The following is a 17390-nucleotide window of genomic DNA, read 5'->3' on the forward strand; positions in this document are numbered from 1 at the left end:
ATTACATTATTATATGCGTTGCGACCCATTTGTATCAATTTCTAGGTCCCAAATATTAGCGATTGAGCTCTTTTAAGCTTTTGTAAATAAAGTCCCAGGACGACAGCATTTCTACCTGGATGACGAAATATAATAATGGTAAATTACCTTCAAGTCGCCAGTACGTCACTAAACCGTCGCAATGTGTGTAATGCTCCCCAGCCCAAACTCTGTTAAAATGTAAATAACATTCAGAACGGCTCTCATCCGGTTTATATGAAAACGAACCACAATTCAACTTTTCAATACATTTCTCTCCACAATCTTCAACTGATAAATTTATATATCGTTGATAACTGTTTACTAAACGACCTTTAAATGGAATCATCTTAAACACGTATTCAGGACAGCTGCTGGATTCACTCAAAACAGATAACAAAAAGAATACCAGTATGACCATTTTATTATGCTGTTAGAGGTTCACTGTGAGCAGTTTTAATTCCACAAGTGTTATCAAGAAAAAGAATCTTATTGGAATATAAGATTCCTTTCCATCCAATATATCGATATTATGGATTTCCCCATTCTCTCATTGATATTAAAGAATAATGGCTGTCAATAAAAAGGAGACATAACCTCATATTTTAAACTGATTGAAAGCATGACCAATAGTTTATTTCGGCAGATTAAAACAAAAACTATGTAAATCAAAGTAAACTATTGCCCTTACATTGCAAAAGGTCATAGCTCTTATAAATAACCATTGCTATAATGTAGCGCCTCAAAAAGAAATTTTGGTTAATAAAAATAATAGTTCCATAGTTACTAGTTACTATTGATTTATTGTTTACCTTATTATTCAAAATTTACCATATAATTTCGCTTTTCCGATTTATATTTTTCTGATAACCTATTTTAGACAGAAGTTTATAAGAACTTTCAGTATAAATCCGTTACGTACATTTTATTATTCCTATCTCAGGTGTACATTGAAAATGCTTATTTTCTCGCCTGACTGTAACTTGTGTTTTTTTTTTATATATAAATCCAATTTCCGTATATTATGTTTGTCTATTGATCTAGGAAATCTTTGGAATGAAGTGCAATACGGTTAAATTAATGTCCTACTGTTCTGCGCCGTATTTGACCAATTTCCCTAAATTGGGCCCCGTCCTAGAAAGGGGCCCCGTAGCTCACCAACTTAAAAAGAACGTGTGTACATAAAGATATATTCAGACATCGTTGGCCCTTAATAGAACAACATCGCATTAGACATCGTGTAGATTTAGACAGAAGCCGTAGCGTCACATCAGAGATTTAGTGCCGTGGCCAGGATTGTGTCCCCACAGTGACAAAGGTTACAGCAGAGTGCCACATAGCCTGTTTGGGATTCGCGACCAGGATAGGTGACCCGAAGGTGGCACCGTGGTGTCATATCCTGGCTAGGTTCTTGTCGTTTTAAAAGACTGTGCTAGACAAGGGTGCGGTTTATTTCCACGAGGTCTCCCAACTAATGTCCATGGTGGATCAAGTGGATAGTAAGTAGGTCAGACACTTTTTCTAAAACAACTTACTAAGTGTGTTTGTATTTTACCATTTGAAAGGTGTCGATCAACCATTTTTAAAATTTTGTTAGGGTCAAATTATGTTTTTGGGTTGACATGTTAACGACGACCATCTTGTTCATTTTTTCCTCTTTTTTTTGGAAGCTAATATCTGAAAACCTACTCACGCTTACATTTTGAAATCTATGTGCGTATTACCAGAATGTTGGTGAGTGCAAATAAGAAGTTATTTGAGAAAAATTTGAAATCAAAAACCAAAATGACCATTTCCTCGAAATAAAATTGGCAACCATACATGTAGTGACAATATTTCATGTTCAGTTGCATCTAAATTATTACAGTTGTCTTTTATAGCTCTTCAGTAGTAATTATGTACAAGTAACGACTTCGCCATCAATAACCTGTCCTTGTGATTTCGTATTTGGATTTTCGTTTACTAATATGATTGATATAGTCTTCGTTTTTAAGTTGAGATTCAGGTCCTAACATCAGTAAAATTGAGTACTACGCATGGGAATTTATGTTATTTATTAAGAAATTTGCAAGAACGTACAATGTCCTTCATTGAGGCGTTCCTGTTTCATTACTGAGCTAGTAGAGGTATATATTTCTTGGGAATTAAATGCGGAATGAATGTTTGTTACATATTCTTAACCAGTATGGGGTGTAGTATTCCAGAAAAATTTCCCCCATCAATCGGTTTTGGGGAAAAAAATTTGTGGCCGGGTGAAATTTTGGCCTTCGGTGATCACATAAAAAGAGGGATAATTTCGGTATGAATAGAATTTCGACATTTTCTGACGAATTATCATGGTAAAATCTCGCACACAATTCACAAAACGATCAGAGAATAATATTTGGTGATAATAAAATCAGAAATCATATGACGTCATCATTGAAATCCAAGATGGCGGCCAAAATGCAGCTATCTCATAAGTTATCAATTTCAAGTTAAAAATATCTTGTAATATGTCTATCCACAGGTTTATATATCATCTGAGTACGATTAACATAGTAGTTCTGCTAATCCATCATTGGAGTGAGAATATGCACGATATTTATCTCAGGCGAGAAACGTCGAAGAAAGGGACAGTAGTCCGGATGTTCAGCATACGCGGTGTTTGTGCAACCCTGGATCGTACGCTGAAAGAGAATATTCTTTTCGCCCATGCCTGGTCAAGCAGTGACACGACGTCGCAGTGTTATGGCCAAGGAAAGAATTCAATAATAAAATATTTGTGCGACAAAGGCGTGAAAGGTTGGGCTAAGATAATATCTAAATTGAACAGTTCACCAGATTCTGTTGGTAAAGCTGATAGTGCCCTCTTTGGACACATTTACGGTCATACCGGAGACGGCGGACTAGCTCGCTTGTGGTTCACAAAATTTAGAACGATGATGGCTGAAAAGAACCGGATTGACGTCGAGCGTATGCCCCCAACTGATAGAGCGGCACACTTCCACGCACTAAGAGTACATTTGCAAGTAGTCGTATGGGCAAAATTGGACGAATCTGTATTGGATCCAACCGAATAGGGATGGGCGAATGACAGTGGATCTTATGAGCCAGTCCGAACGGACTTGGCATCAGCTCCCGACTCGGTACTCAACTTGTAAATGCAAGTCGATCCGGAACCAATGCGGCACAAATATGTGCACGTGCCGTAAAAATGGTCTCAAATGTTTTGATGAATGTGGCGGTTGCGGCGGAGAGAACTGCACGAATGTGGAGGCAGTTGATCTGGATGACGATGAGGACTAATCGGTGAGTCACGAATATTATTTTCCCGGATTTAATACCGTGTTCAATGAGTTTTTACTATGTTAATCGTACTCAGATGATATATAAACCTGTGGATAGACATATTACAAGATATTTTTAATTTGAAATTGATAACTTATGAGATAGCTGCATTTTGGCCGCCATCTTGGATTTCAATGATGACGTCATATGATTTCTGATTTTATTATCACCAAATATTATTCTCTGATCGTTTTGTGAATTGTGTGCGAGATTTTACCATGATAATTCGTCAGAAAATGTCGAAAATCTATTCATACCGAAATTATCCCTCTTTTTATGTGATCACCGAAGGCCAAAATTTCAATCGGCCACAAATTTTTTTCCCCAAAACCTATTGACGGGGGGAATTTTTCTGGAATACTACACACCATACTGGCTCAGGATATATAACAAACATTCATTCCGCATTTAATTCCCAAGAACTGGGCATTCACTCGTTCTACTATTAGGCTTTTTACTAATTTGAGCTTTGAAAAACTGGCGCGTATTGTGATATCCAATCAAAGCAATCATACGTATACACAGATATATTCATATACATATATTAAGTATTTGGGATTTTCCCTTCTATTTTGGCATATTTTGTTTAACTCATTAATTCATTTAGTCGCTGATGCATAATTTTGCGACCGACTGCACTTATTTTGCTCTTGAAGTGCTCTTTATCTTTAAGGCCTAAGGGTGTTTAAGCGAAGTATTTGTATAGTTATTTTTTATTTGTTTACGTAACCTATATTCTTATCTCGGCCAAATAATGCACTTTCTACTTATAGGCGTATTACGCGAGAAACTGTGTTATGCGATACTCTTTGTCGCCCCAAAATGGCATTTTCAGACAAATGTTACACATTTTCAGGCTATAATTAGAGATTTTCCGTTCAAAATGCTATTTCAGTGTATTTTCATGGATAAATCATTCAGGGTCCGCACGTCCATACCTCTTTTTTTTACCGGTGCACTTGGTAGACGTTTATGTATCCTGATAATCGAGTCTATAGTGCAGGAAATTGGTAGGTGATAATTCGAGTTATGAAAGAAAAACTTGTTGAGGTTGGTATGTCTTTTGACTGTGTTGGCTTTATTTGAAACCTAGAAATGAAATGAAATGAGGTTTAACGTTCTATATTCTGCCCGTCTTTATTGGCCCACTCGAAGCAGTAGAGTAGGACGTTTAACCTCATTTCATTTAATTTCTATTTTTCCGCCACAAGCCGGATAATGAAGATGGACAAATGAGAGAAGTTTTCGCCTTGACAATGGTCTCTCCGCCTACTCTGCATCGAATTCTAACGGCCAAGGGATCCTTCACGTGCATTCCAACGTTTACACGGGTCCGTAGGTTGTTCATTGCCAGTCCATACTTATTGCATCACTGACAAGTGGAAATATGACTCACCCAACGGTGGGTGGGGAAAGGGGTGGAGGTTTGGGTCGAACACGTTTCTAGGTAGTCCAGCTCGGAACGTATCTATAGGTCTCTTTACAGTCTAGGCGACCGCACAGGAGCTTGTAACGTGGGAAATCTCTTTCAAAAATGAGATTAAGCTGTGACTAAGTATAATAACTTGTCTGAAACCCATTTTCTAATTCAGGGGAAATAACTCGCCCGAAACCAATTCTATATCGAAAGATATAATACTAAAAGGTGAGAAACGTTTATATATTATTATTAATGTTACTTCTGGAAAACTTCTACTTCAAATATTGAAATAATATTACAATCTTAACACTTGCTAGTTTAACACAGCTATAGCCGAGATGAGGTCAAGGCCTAAAACACAATTAAACACAACCATAACCGAAGCTAAACACTAACTGACTAAGCGTGAATGGGCGCTTTGTTTATATTTTTTTAGGCCAAGAACCTCAGGACAAGCCGTGGCAAGTGGATAAAAAAGATAAAATGGTATGACTGTATTAAGAATATTATTTATTATACCATCTTAAAGGCTCCCGTGTCCCAACACCATTGGCCAAGCAACTATATTTGAACAAATTACACTATAAAGATGCCTTCCCGCGTATAAACTGGGTGATTTGATGATATATTTAGACTAAAAACATATTCAAACTAATTAATCTATCAAAATTTGCTTCAAATATCTCTCAAAACGAATTGGCGGGGAAATATCCCAAGCTATAAATTAATAATCTATTTTAAAAAAAGGCAGGTTTGTGTCACATGACTTGTCTGTCGCTGTAACTAGCAACGGGTGCGACGCCGGGGGAGAATTTATTGCATATAAAAGAAGATGTTGTCTTTAATCGCTGTCCATTATCATAAATATCGAAGCCTAAGCAAATTCTCGGACTATCCCCTAACCACGTCTTTCTCCGTGGATTTTATACCAGAAAGTCTCCCTTTTTCCACGTCCGCTCATCATCAAGTTTATTAACATATACATCAAGCGCTCCCTAGCACCAAGAGTTCAGACAATCTACGCGTACAACCTTTGACGTCACTCGAGCAGACAGCCCTTAATCGCCAGACTGCCAATTAGTGACACCCTCTCATTTTTGTCCAGTGCGCGCTCCATGGGTGTTTTTCAAGAAATCCAGTATTTTTCTAGTAAGATTAGGTGTCTCTACTTTCCATATATTCCAAAATTGCCATACTTTTATTGGAAATAACCACCCGATAAATACTTTGGTGGGAAAGTACACGTATCTTTAAAGCAGCTACATTAATCACTTATACACCAGGCGGTATATAAATTGTTTCGATCATTCACGCTCAAGCTGTTTTGTATCGACTACAATGAACCGAGTCAAGGCAAAATAGCGCTTAAATTGAATACAGTGTCAAAAGCCATTTGAGATATAGAAAGCATTGTCTATGGCCGTCACAAATATCTGGGTTTTTTTAGTTTAAAAGTTGAAGAAATGAAATTCCCGTAAACTTTCGCGTCGCCGCCGGCAAAGCACGGCGTACACTCTTCCAATGATTTTTAAAAATTAGACGCACGCCAACGCGTTTTTATAGAAGGCAAACAGGTTTTTGTTCCCCAAAAATATTATATTAAACATACACTGCCTATTGCAATTCTTTCTTTAGGCCTGAAATGTTATCTAAATTATTAATTAGACATTAATTAACTGAATAGATCATGTAAGATTAGGGACAAGAAACCAAAATGGTCTAATTGCCCCTTTAAGGTGTTATTCATCTTTATATCATCAAATGTGAATTAGTGCCATCCAAAAATCAAACTTTCATTGTGCATATACTTAATAATAAAGGAAACTTGACTTTGAATTATTTTTATTTCATTTTTAGACTTCCCTGAAAAAGTGGATCGAGGATTATTGTCCGGTAGACGACGTTGGTGTGAAACAATCTCGAATTTTATTAACTGGGTCAGTTGGAGCGGGAAAATCTAGTTACGTTAATACCATCAATTCCATATTTAGAGGCCATGTGACTAGTCAAGCCGGTATCGGGAGTGCTGAAAATAGTTTGACTACCATAGTAAGACCGCACACTCATTTTGTACTCCATGTAGAAAATCAGAAACCCAAATTGGCCATCATACTAATGACAAATGTTTATAAACTAATTCAATTTTTCAACAAATATTTGGGACATAGAAATTGACACAAATGGGTCGCAACGCATATAATAATGTAATATGAATGTATATAAACTGATTTACATTGAATCGTTTCCGTTTTTACTGTGATTTCAAATCAGTTGTGTTCGGCGAAATACGCCAGAAGTCTCAATCGAATGACAATCTCTAGCGTCTGGTTATTCCATTCTACACCGTTCTTCGAGTCCCTTGTTACAAATGGCGCTGAAACGCATTATGGTACATGATTCGTGTACCAATGGTAAAATGTTTTTTGTCTTAAAAATACTGGATATCAGAAGCCCATCTTTTCCCGGTAAGATCACAACATTAATGTTGAATGACATTGAGTTTGGGTTGGATTTTTCTCTGGTAATGACAAGCTATATAGTTAGCTCTAAACAGTCAGCCAAGAACAATTCGAGGACCATCTACAGACAGACATGTAACATACCCACTACCAAATTTTAACAAAATGTTAAGCAGACAAAAAATATGAATGAAACAAATAAAGCAATCTACAAATGTTCACAAGGAGGTTCAATTTTTAAAATATTACATGTTAATCGTATACAGTTAAATATGTTTAATAGTCCCCGATAAAGATTTTGTAGCACCACTCGTCGGTTGAATATTGAAAGCAAAACCGTCAGGGACACAAAGCATACTGCACGCAGCGACCCATCTACGTCATACTTCTCAGCCGGAGCTAGCTGTAGATAGGCAGCCTAAGTTTGGGATGGGACACAAAGGGACACAGATCACCAAATATTCCTACGAAACAAGGGCCAAAGCTATTTTTAGTCTTCCTCTCCCTTTTCCTTTTTCCCCCTTTTGCATGGCGATTTTTGTTGACTTTTTGGTGTAGAATTGAGGAAAAGGGTTTGAAAATACATTTTCTGCCAGGTTTTGGTGAATATTCATAATTCTGATGCGGAAGGATACAAGAGTTGAGAGGTTGGTTACGTTGAAATGTAGGGCCTGAAATTGCATGTTTACTTGTCTCTACTTCCAGCTTGTGTATCTCAAGTTTTTCATGAAGAACCTCATACGTGCTTTTGGGCAAGCGGTTGCCACATGTTGCTCCATCTGTGGTAGAAAGCGTTCTACCCAACGAAAATTTGGGAAAAAGTTAGAGCCCGTCTAAGATACGAGAATTAACATTGGAGTCAATGAGGAAATCTTTAGTGATCTGTGTCTTGTCTGTGTGTGATAAGGCTGTCACTGATATGCCTTAGTTTTGAAAATATGAAGATTAAATTCTCAGAAAATATGAATAAAATAGTTTGGCTACAGAAAAACTAAAAAAAGTTAATTAAAAAAAAAAAAATCAAAGTTTTGAAGAAAAATTGTGATTTTACTGCAAATTTCTCAATTTTCAATTTTTATTGAATTTTTAACAGTAAGTAAAATATTGTAATGCCCAATGTTGGCTTATTCAGTCTCAGAAAGCACAGATAAAGTGAACAGTATTGAAATTTCACCAAATTTTGTCTAAAAATCAGGAATATTCACAAAAAATCTTGAGATTCCCCCCATTTGGATGTAGAAATTAATATTTTCATGACTACTAAAATGAGTCAAAATGTCTAAAAATGCCCATATTTTCTTTGCTAATATAACTTAGATGGGATCTACATGTTTGTCAGGTTTAGAAATAGCTCCAGCTTTCCTACAGAAAATTTAAAATTGGTAACACTGAGTTAATAATGTACAGCAGATGGGTTTGTACAAAATGTTCAAAACAGGGGTTGGCTCAATTTTGCCACTATTTTACCCAAAATAAGCATTTTTTTCTCCTTTGAAACATTAAATTCTTGCATTTCCTTCATGTAGGAAGCAATATCCCAGCCTTTCTAGACATTTTTTACTCCATCATTCTGTTTAGAGAGGCAATAAATGCCCCACCCCACCCTTTTCTATTAATGTGTTTTGAGGGATTTAAATGCACCTGTGTTGACATGAAAATGATCTTAATTGGAATTTGTGGTTGAATTACAGCTAAGAATGTTATTTTTCACCCAAAAATATTTTTTTTGTGCATTTCTAACCCTTATTTGTTCAGAGTCAAACGTAGAACCCTGAGGCATTTCAGGCCAATGAGACCAGACCCAGATATAAAACTGGTGTAGATGTGTAAATGTCAGTTTAATGTTCAATATTTTCTTATCAAAATCCAGCATTTGTGGTGTTTGCTGCATTTATGTTGCCTATAAAACAATAAAATGTTAATTTTTCTCCTTTTCAGGCCTCTTTTTATGTTGTCAAGTCTGTCATGACTACTTTTTTGACTTCATTTTTTCAGGAAATTAATGTAAAGTTCCAGACATCTTGCTTCAGCACAAGGATTGCAATACAAATTTGTAACATGCCTCTGAGGTTTGAGATGTTGGAAACATTGAAATATTCCCAAATTTGTGAAAATTGTGTATTCTGTGACCCTTCTGTTAGAGAGGGGTGATCATAGACCAAATATGGCATTTTTTTCATTCATCAAGGCCTATTTTTAACCATAATTCATATTTATTGCACCTATTTTAGTTTATATGTGCATATGTTAGCCAGGGATGGTAAAACATAGCTGTTAGACAGATTCCTTTGGTAATGTAAGTTCTGCAACCATAGATTAGATTAATTCAATCAGTGGCATGTTCAGGGGGTAGGCATACATGTTTCAGTATAGATCTCTAATATTACAATCATTGCAACTGGTTTGCATTTTTTCTGTTTGCATATTGTCCACAGATTCTAAAAATATATTTCTTGTCCGTCCGGATATTTAAAAAAGTGGAAAATTATTGGTATTTTGAGAGATGCTACATGTAAATTTTGTACATTTTTCATCACATGGCAGTAAAAAATTGCTCCATCTGTGGTAGAAAGCGTTCTACCCAACGAAAATGTGGGAAAAAGTTAGAGCCCGTCTAAGGTACGAGAATTAACATTGGAGTCAATGGGGAAATCTTTAGTGATCTGTGTCCAAAGGTGTTCTTATATACGTTTTTATATCAAGCAGGATACACAGTTTACAAGCCTAAGTTTACAAAAATCTCAAATGTCTTTCAGTCTATCTCAATCCCTCAAAAAAACAAAAAACAGAGCGAGTTAGCAGATGGAAACATCATATCGTATTTCTCATAGGAATTCAAACAGCGTCTGATTTAACAAGACTCATTTTTGATCTTTTATAATATTCCCTAATATCACATATTAATTAGGCGATTGGTTAATTACGCCCGATGACGTCAAAATAAGCTAAATATGAAAATGTAAGTCTGACATCATATCTGTGAAATTTCCATTTAAATATTAGTTTAAAAACATAAACAGTTATGATGTGCAGACCTATGGGTCATTTTAATATATCAAAATATCATCTAGTTTGGTTAGATTAGGTGATGTAAAACTTGTCTTGGAATTTGAAAACAATATTTAGGTCGGGGCTTAATAATGCTACTATTTTACACCTTTGCATCTATACTTTGGATGTCTTTATTGTTGTTAGGTTTTATATATACAATTAATTATAAAAACATTTTGGCGATTGTTTAATTTCAGTATCGCTGCCATCAAGTTCGTAATGGATCGACCTATTTAAAGTTTCGTTTGTGTGACACCCCAGGACTGGACGACGCACACGGAATAGGTGAAGGTGATCTGGAAGCTATCTTGGACGGCCAAGTTCCTGATCGTTATACGGTAGGTAGACAAGGTGATCTTGTTCAATTAACATACGTACATTATTTCTATAGGAGAGGGGCGGGAGGCTTGGGTGATCAAATGGTCTAAGTCCTTAAACTATGCCAGCCTTGAGTTTGATCGTATGGCCAACTGACCCTGTATGCATACGGAATTAAGATATATTGAAGGCTATAAATTTTCAAATATAATTCTGCTTAATTTTACAGTTTCATCCGTTTTCACCGATCACTACAGATAATCCAGAATATATTAAATCACCAAGTATCAATGATAAAATTCACTGCGCAGCTTTTTTCATTGATGGTGGATCCGTAGATGTTATGAATGACTCCATTCTCTCTAAATTTAAACTTTTACAGAAACTAGCTAATCAGAGAGGTAAGACTAGCTTTTCTAGATAATTGATATAAAATGTGCATGTTGTTTATAGTGTCGGATAGGTTGGGCAATGTAGACATTGTTACTGGGGAGAAATATCAAAAACTAAAGAGATAATGCTATATGATTAAAGCTTTAATAGTTATTTGGAATTCCTATGGCTGTATATTGGGCCCAATTTGAACACATTATTACCTTTTGAAAATCAGTGTTTAAAGAAATACATGTAATTGTAGTAGCATGATGCACATTTTATCAAACACGCCCATTTAGGAATATAGCCAACCAAAATAATATTGTTTTGAGGGGATTTGTTTCTAAATAGTAATAATCCGTTTAAATTTAAGTTACCATATATGACAAAGGCTGTTTCTTAAAAAAATAAATATAGAATGGCCTTGTTGGGCGGACCATTGCTAAGTTGATACATCTGTGTATCGTCTAGGAGAAACAGAGCTAATGATGCTAAAAGAGACTGCAATTAGTTGTTCAACACAGGGAAATCTAGCGGCCAAGAAGCCTCTGGCGCATCCGATTCCAAAGGTGGTTCTGCAACCCCCAGCATACTGGATTAAATCTACTCTTCTTCAAATATAGTCTTGTAAAGTGTGTTGTTAGGGGAATATTACTTACACTGTATATCATTTTAACAAGACCGACATGATGAGAAAATAAGATGGGTTTAGCCAATAACTGGCTCTGTTAGCGACAGGATTAGTCAGAAATACTGTGGTATGACGTTAAATTTCCAGAAATTTTTAAAGTTACATTGGACTTCACGTTGTGTTTTAATAAATTCTATTAATTTTTAGTGTTTTTTCTCTATATTTGAATTTTACTCATATGTTTAACTGAGAGTTAGATCGTCCGGCCATTTTAATGCACGACCTGACGATTCGTTTGATAACGATGAAAGTACTAGCCAGAAATTTAATTTTTAGTGTTTTTTCTCTAATATTTAAATTTTACTTATATAATAAATTTTATTATATTTACAGGTGTGCCGCAAGTTATTTTGTTGACCAAAGTTGACCAGATTGGATTAGAAGTGGAAGACAACCTCTCTAACCTATTGCATTCTTCTAAAGTAGTTTATGTTGTAGACCAGGTAGCTCAGTTGACTGGTTTACCAAGGGGACATGTTTTACCTGTTAAAAATTACGAGAAAGAAACAGAATTAAACGAAACTGTTGATAAATATGCTTTACTTTCCTTAGAACAAATGCTACAATCTGCTGATGATTTCATGTATGGGATACTCGACGCTTAAAACTGTAATAATGTTTTCCACATCTATTCTGTAGTGCAATCAAAATTCAAAAGTTCATAACTACAGAATGACAATTAATCAATGCAACATTATGTGGACTTTTACCACTATTATCATGTTCTGATGGCGATAAGTTAACATTTTCGACACCCGTTCAGTATTCACAAAGATATAATGAAATCGCAGCATCCAGCATCTTCTGCAGACGATAAAAACAAGCCAATGCCACCTGTAAGTGAAATCTTCTGGGCATGGACATCTTATCCACCTTTCATATGTTGGTTTTGTCTTCGTAATTTTTAAATAATCAATTTATTACACATTTTCTGATCTAAGTTTTCGATTGGGTATAATTGTTTTAGTTTACCCTTTTACGTTGTTGTAAACAACACAAGACGACTCCAACTTCAGCGTTTAGTATGGAAGCCTATCGCGGCGAGAAGTCGGGGGCAAGAACACGAGAAGACGAGAAGTCGAGAAGACGAGAACACGAGGAAATAGGGCGAGAATACGAGGAAATAGGGCGAGAATACGAGGATATCGCCCCGAGAACACGAGATTACTTTCACCTCGACTTCTCGCTCCCTCGTCCCTCGACTTCTAGCTCCCTCGTGTTCTCGCCTTTGAAAAACCTCGTGTTCTCGCACTCTCGCCCTCGTGTTCTCGCACTCTCGCCCTCGACGTCTCGTCTTCTCGACCTCGACGTCTCGACTTCTCGTCTTCTCGCCTTTGAAAAACCTCCACTTCTCGCTCCCTCGCCTTTGAGTTAATCTCGTCCTCTCGTGTTCTCGCTCCCTCGCTTCGTCACAATCTCGACTTCTCGTCTTCTCGTGTTCTCGCCTCGGAAGTGCAGTTTATACGCATGTCCACTGACTACCGTATCGGCATTTATATTTGGACATTGATTATAATAAACATAAGTTCTAGAAAATTGAATAGTCCTAAACAATTTTAACAAGAACAAGATGGCGGATGTGAGAGGACGCTTAAAAATTCGGTCTGAGTAAATTTTATTTTTATCCTCGTATGAAGAAACAACGGTCAACTATGTTCTAATCTGACTGACTTGTATGTTTCTGAGCAACACCTAGACTATTATTTATGTGAATTTCAAACCTGTGGTCCCTAAATTTGTGTTAGTTACACATCGGAGGAGATATTGAGACTCAGTCATTGTCTAAACATGGCAGAAGATCGACACACTGTGACTAAGAGCTCACTACCAATACAAATCAAAGAAGCTAGGATCAAGTTATCATCTAGGACAAATGATTATGGTAAAAATTATCGTCACAGTATTTCCAGTACTTCTAGCCAGGAATCTCCACTTCAACCTAAAACTGCGAAAATAGCGGGTGAACCATCGTGTGGGTCAAAAAATAATGACGAGTCACCACTAAATCAACCAGGTACAGTTGACAATACATTTTTTGATAGCAAAGCTTTTCACCTTGTCATTGAACAAGCTGTACAAACTGCAGTTGCAGGAATTAAACAAACTCTTCTATCCTATGTCAAGGATCAATTCCTTGTATTCGATGAACGACTATCTGAGGTTGAGCTAACACAAAGAAGCATAGGCCTTGACGTAGATAATTTCCACGAACGATTTGAGCAAATGGAGGCTAGTATGAAGGCAAAAGAAAGTGAGTGTAAATCATTAGCAAACAAATTAAACAACAACTTAGAACAATATACACGGAAAGCCCATCTGCGAGTATTTGGGGTAAAAGAAACGCCAAATGAAGATTGTGTCAAAATTGTCTCCAAGTTAATCAAAGATAAGGTGAAAATTGATAAATCAATCTCTATTGAGGCGGCTCATCGTGTTGGTCCTCTTCCCAATGTTTCAAGTGATGACACTACTCCAAAAACTGTGAAACCCAGGGGAATTATCGTCAGATTTATGAGAAGGGACGAGAGACAATTAGTTGTTTCAAACAGACGAAAATTGGCCAAATCAGGGGTTTCTATCGTAGAAGATATGACAGTGGAGAATATTAGACTTTTAGATAAACTTCAAAAACACCCACTCGTAAAATCATCATGGTTCTCAAATGGAAAGGTTAAAGCACAGGGACACAATAATAATGTTTGTAGAGTGGAGTTAGTTCCAGAATTAGATGACCAGTTAATTAGGAAATTAAGTGATCAGAAATTAAGTGATGGAAATTTGCAAATGTTATGGCTATTTTCAAAAAAGGTCACCCAAATGAATGCAGCAATTACCGACCCATTTCGCTCCTTAGTATTATTGTAAAAGTATTTGAGAAAATTATATATAAACACGTCTTCAATTTCTTCAAGGACAATTCAATACTGACTAACACTGCAAAGTGGTTTCCTACCAGGTGATTCTACTATCTTCCAATTAATAGATCTAAATCATTTTTTGTCAAGTCATTGATCATAACAAATATACCAGGATCGTCTTTTGTGACATAAGCAAGGTTTTTGACAGAGTCTGGCATGCTGGACTCTGTCACAAGCTGGATGCTGCTGGGGTTCGAGGAGGGTTATTATTATGGTTCAAGAATTATTTAGATAATCGACAGCAATGCGTCGTAATACATGGAACCTCCTCGAACTAAAGGGGCATCCCCGCTGGTGTCCCACAGGGCAGTGTATTGGGACCACTGTTATTTTTATTAACGACATTGTGGATGATATACAATCAAACATTAGACTATTTGCAGATGACACCTCTCTGTACTTAAAAATAAATGATCCAGAGGCATGCGCAGTTACCCCAAATAAAGACCTACAAAAAATCAATGCATTGTCGGAAACGTGGCTAGTGACATTTAACCCCCTAAAGACAGAAACCCTAACCCTCACGACTAAACACAATATTGTGAAACCACCCCTTTTAATGAAATCAATTAGAATAAAGGAAGTAATTGAACACAAACATCTTGGACTTACTTTTCAAACCAATTGTAAATGGAACAGCCACATTGATAATATAATTAGTAAAGTATCTAAATTAGTAAACTGCCTACGCTCCTTGAAATATCGCTTAAACAGAAAATCACTAAACACGTTATATTCTTCATTCATTATGCCGCACTTTGACTATGCCGATGTTATCTGGGACGGGTTGCACTGACTACTTATCTAATAATCTCGAATCCCTTCAGCTTGATGCACTATGCACTATTTGTGGGGCGGTTAAAGGTACTAGCCACGCTTCCCTCTACGCGGAAACTGGGTTTATTCCACTCAAAGAACGACGAAATCGAAACAAATTAAAATTAATATACAAAATTACAAACAACCTGACCCCTCCCTATCTTAAGAATCTCATAAATCTGGAACCAACAAATACATACTCATTTCGAAACGAAGATAAAATTAAAGAAATTCGATGTCGTACTGAAATATTTTCTAAATCATTTATTCCATCCAGCATAAGAGAGTGGAATAAACTCAGCCTCCCTGCTAGAAACTCAAGAACTCTTAAAATATTCTCCGACCATCTCTCCAAATCAGATATAAAAATTCCAGATGGGACCAAAAAAAGGGGGCCCCGTGTACACATTGGCGTCTGGCATTGATTCAAGTGGCTCGGTTTCGATTCGCCGCTTGAACGTGACAATGATAAGGATCGTCTGCTGTCCAATCGTGTGAGTTTTCTCCGGGTTCTCCGGGGTTCCCCCACTCCTAAAGACCCCTAAACGCAAGCAAATTATTGAAATAAAATTGTTAGTCTCGGAATGACCTGGTTTGTGTCGAGTCTGTCTGTCTCTTTCTTTCTCTCTTTCACACTCATTGGTGTCCACGTACAATAGCCCTTTACCGTTAGAATTCGGATTAAGAGTAGGCCCTCGTAGCACACTGCATGACGTATATTCACTTTCATTAGCTCAGTTGGAGAAGAACAGTATAGGTTTTGGTAGCCGAATGGTTAACGCGTTCGCGTTTGATGATAAGGACTGTCATTGAATCAACTGGCGGGATATCGATTCCCCGCTTGTACCTGTCAAGTGATAGGTCGCCTGTCGAACCATGTGGGTTTTTTCCGGGTCCTAAATGTGCGGTCTGGTAGTTGATTCTGTGAAATAAATAACATTTTGCCACCAAGGCTCATTTAGGTGGTTTTGATGCAGCCTGGACGTACCCTTTGATTAATAAACCCCAAAAGTTGTGTATGTAGGTATGTATGTATGCATGCATGTATGTATGGATGTTCGCCCGTCACGCTTCGTGGCCATGAGAACTTTGCGGTGATATCATTATAAATAAAATCTAAGTGTGTATGGGTGTGGGTATGTATCTTTGTATGTATTTTCGCCCATCACGCTTCGTCGCCGCGCTGCACCCACACATTATTATGTGGTATTAAATTAACCAGCACGACAACGTGAATGTTTTAGGCCATCGAATCTGGGCCACAGGTGAATTTGGGCCACGAACGAATTGTGCCTCGGGCGAATTTTGTTTCCGTGCGAATTTGAGCATTGGGCGAATATGGGCCCCTGGCAAATTAAGGCTACGGGCGAACTTGGACCAAGAGCGAATTTAGGCCCGTGTAGAGCCGGGTATCCTACGAGTTATTTGATAATGCATCATAGAAAGGTAATGAACATTGGTATGTTCATAACTTATTCATCCGTTAATTCGAAAACATAAACATCTTGGAGCCACCAAAGCTAGTTAAGAAGTTATTATGTGCGCGGTGAGCCTAAAATAACCCGATTTTCCCATATTTCTGGTATGACTATGGTAATATATGTCGACAAAACAGCAAAAGAGGCTTCTGAAATTTTGCAGTCTAATAGTTTATTTTGTGAAATATTAAGCATGCTGCCACCAAAGCTGGTTTGAATACTTTTTGATGCAGGTACCCTTTTCTGCGTGCTCACTTAGTCTAGTATGCGACATTTTAATGTGGGTACAGTAATGACTTAATGTGGTTATTTTTGGTCTAGTACTTATATTATGTATTAATGTGTTTAAAAACGTTATTTTCTAATACAAAGGAAACAATTATTATCGGTTTTTGTTGACGTTCGAAATGAAAATGAAATGAGGGGGGGGGGGTTGAACGTCCACTCGACAAATCAAGCAATTAACAGTTTTTTTTAGGAGGGGGGGGGGGTGAAGAAAACCCACAAGGAACC

General features: G+C 37.0%; 2 protein-coding genes across 4 annotated transcripts; both read left to right on the plus strand.

Annotated features, from left to right (window-relative positions):
• Positions 1 to 4274: 4274 nt before the first annotated feature.
• LOC126831795 (interferon-induced protein 44-like) lies at positions 4275 to 12594 on the plus strand. 3 transcript variants are annotated; one of them, XM_050562443.2, is made up of 7 exons: positions 4275 to 4398; positions 4941 to 4993; positions 5205 to 5254; positions 6626 to 6817; positions 10476 to 10616; positions 10826 to 10997; positions 11996 to 12594. In XM_050562443.2, exons 3-7 carry the CDS (start codon positions 5252 to 5254, stop codon positions 12265 to 12267), a joined length of 780 nt encoding a protein of 259 aa, XP_050418400.2. In that variant the 5' UTR covers positions 4275 to 4398; positions 4941 to 4993; positions 5205 to 5251; the 3' UTR covers positions 12268 to 12594. The 3 variants fall into 3 exon arrangements, with proteins under 3 accessions (XP_050418400.2, XP_050418402.2, XP_050418401.2); XM_050562445.2 differs by lacking the exon at positions 6626 to 6817; XM_050562444.2 differs by lacking the exons at positions 4941 to 4993; positions 5205 to 5254; positions 6626 to 6817 and having other exon boundaries at positions 4329 to 4398.
• On the plus strand, positions 12592 to 14568 carry LOC130014375 (uncharacterized). Its single transcript, XM_056103485.1, has 2 exons — positions 12592 to 12709; positions 13034 to 14568. The coding sequence occupies exon 2, from the start codon at positions 13451 to 13453 to the stop codon at positions 14525 to 14527; it is 1077 nt and encodes a 358-aa protein (XP_055959460.1). The 5' UTR covers positions 12592 to 12709; positions 13034 to 13450; the 3' UTR covers positions 14528 to 14568.
• The last annotated feature ends 2822 nt before the right edge of the window (positions 14569 to 17390 follow it).

The sequence above is a fragment of the Patella vulgata genome, chromosome 9 (genome assembly GCF_932274485.2).
Source record: "Patella vulgata chromosome 9, xgPatVulg1.2, whole genome shotgun sequence".
Lineage (NCBI taxonomy): Eukaryota > Metazoa > Mollusca > Gastropoda > Patellidae > Patella > Patella vulgata.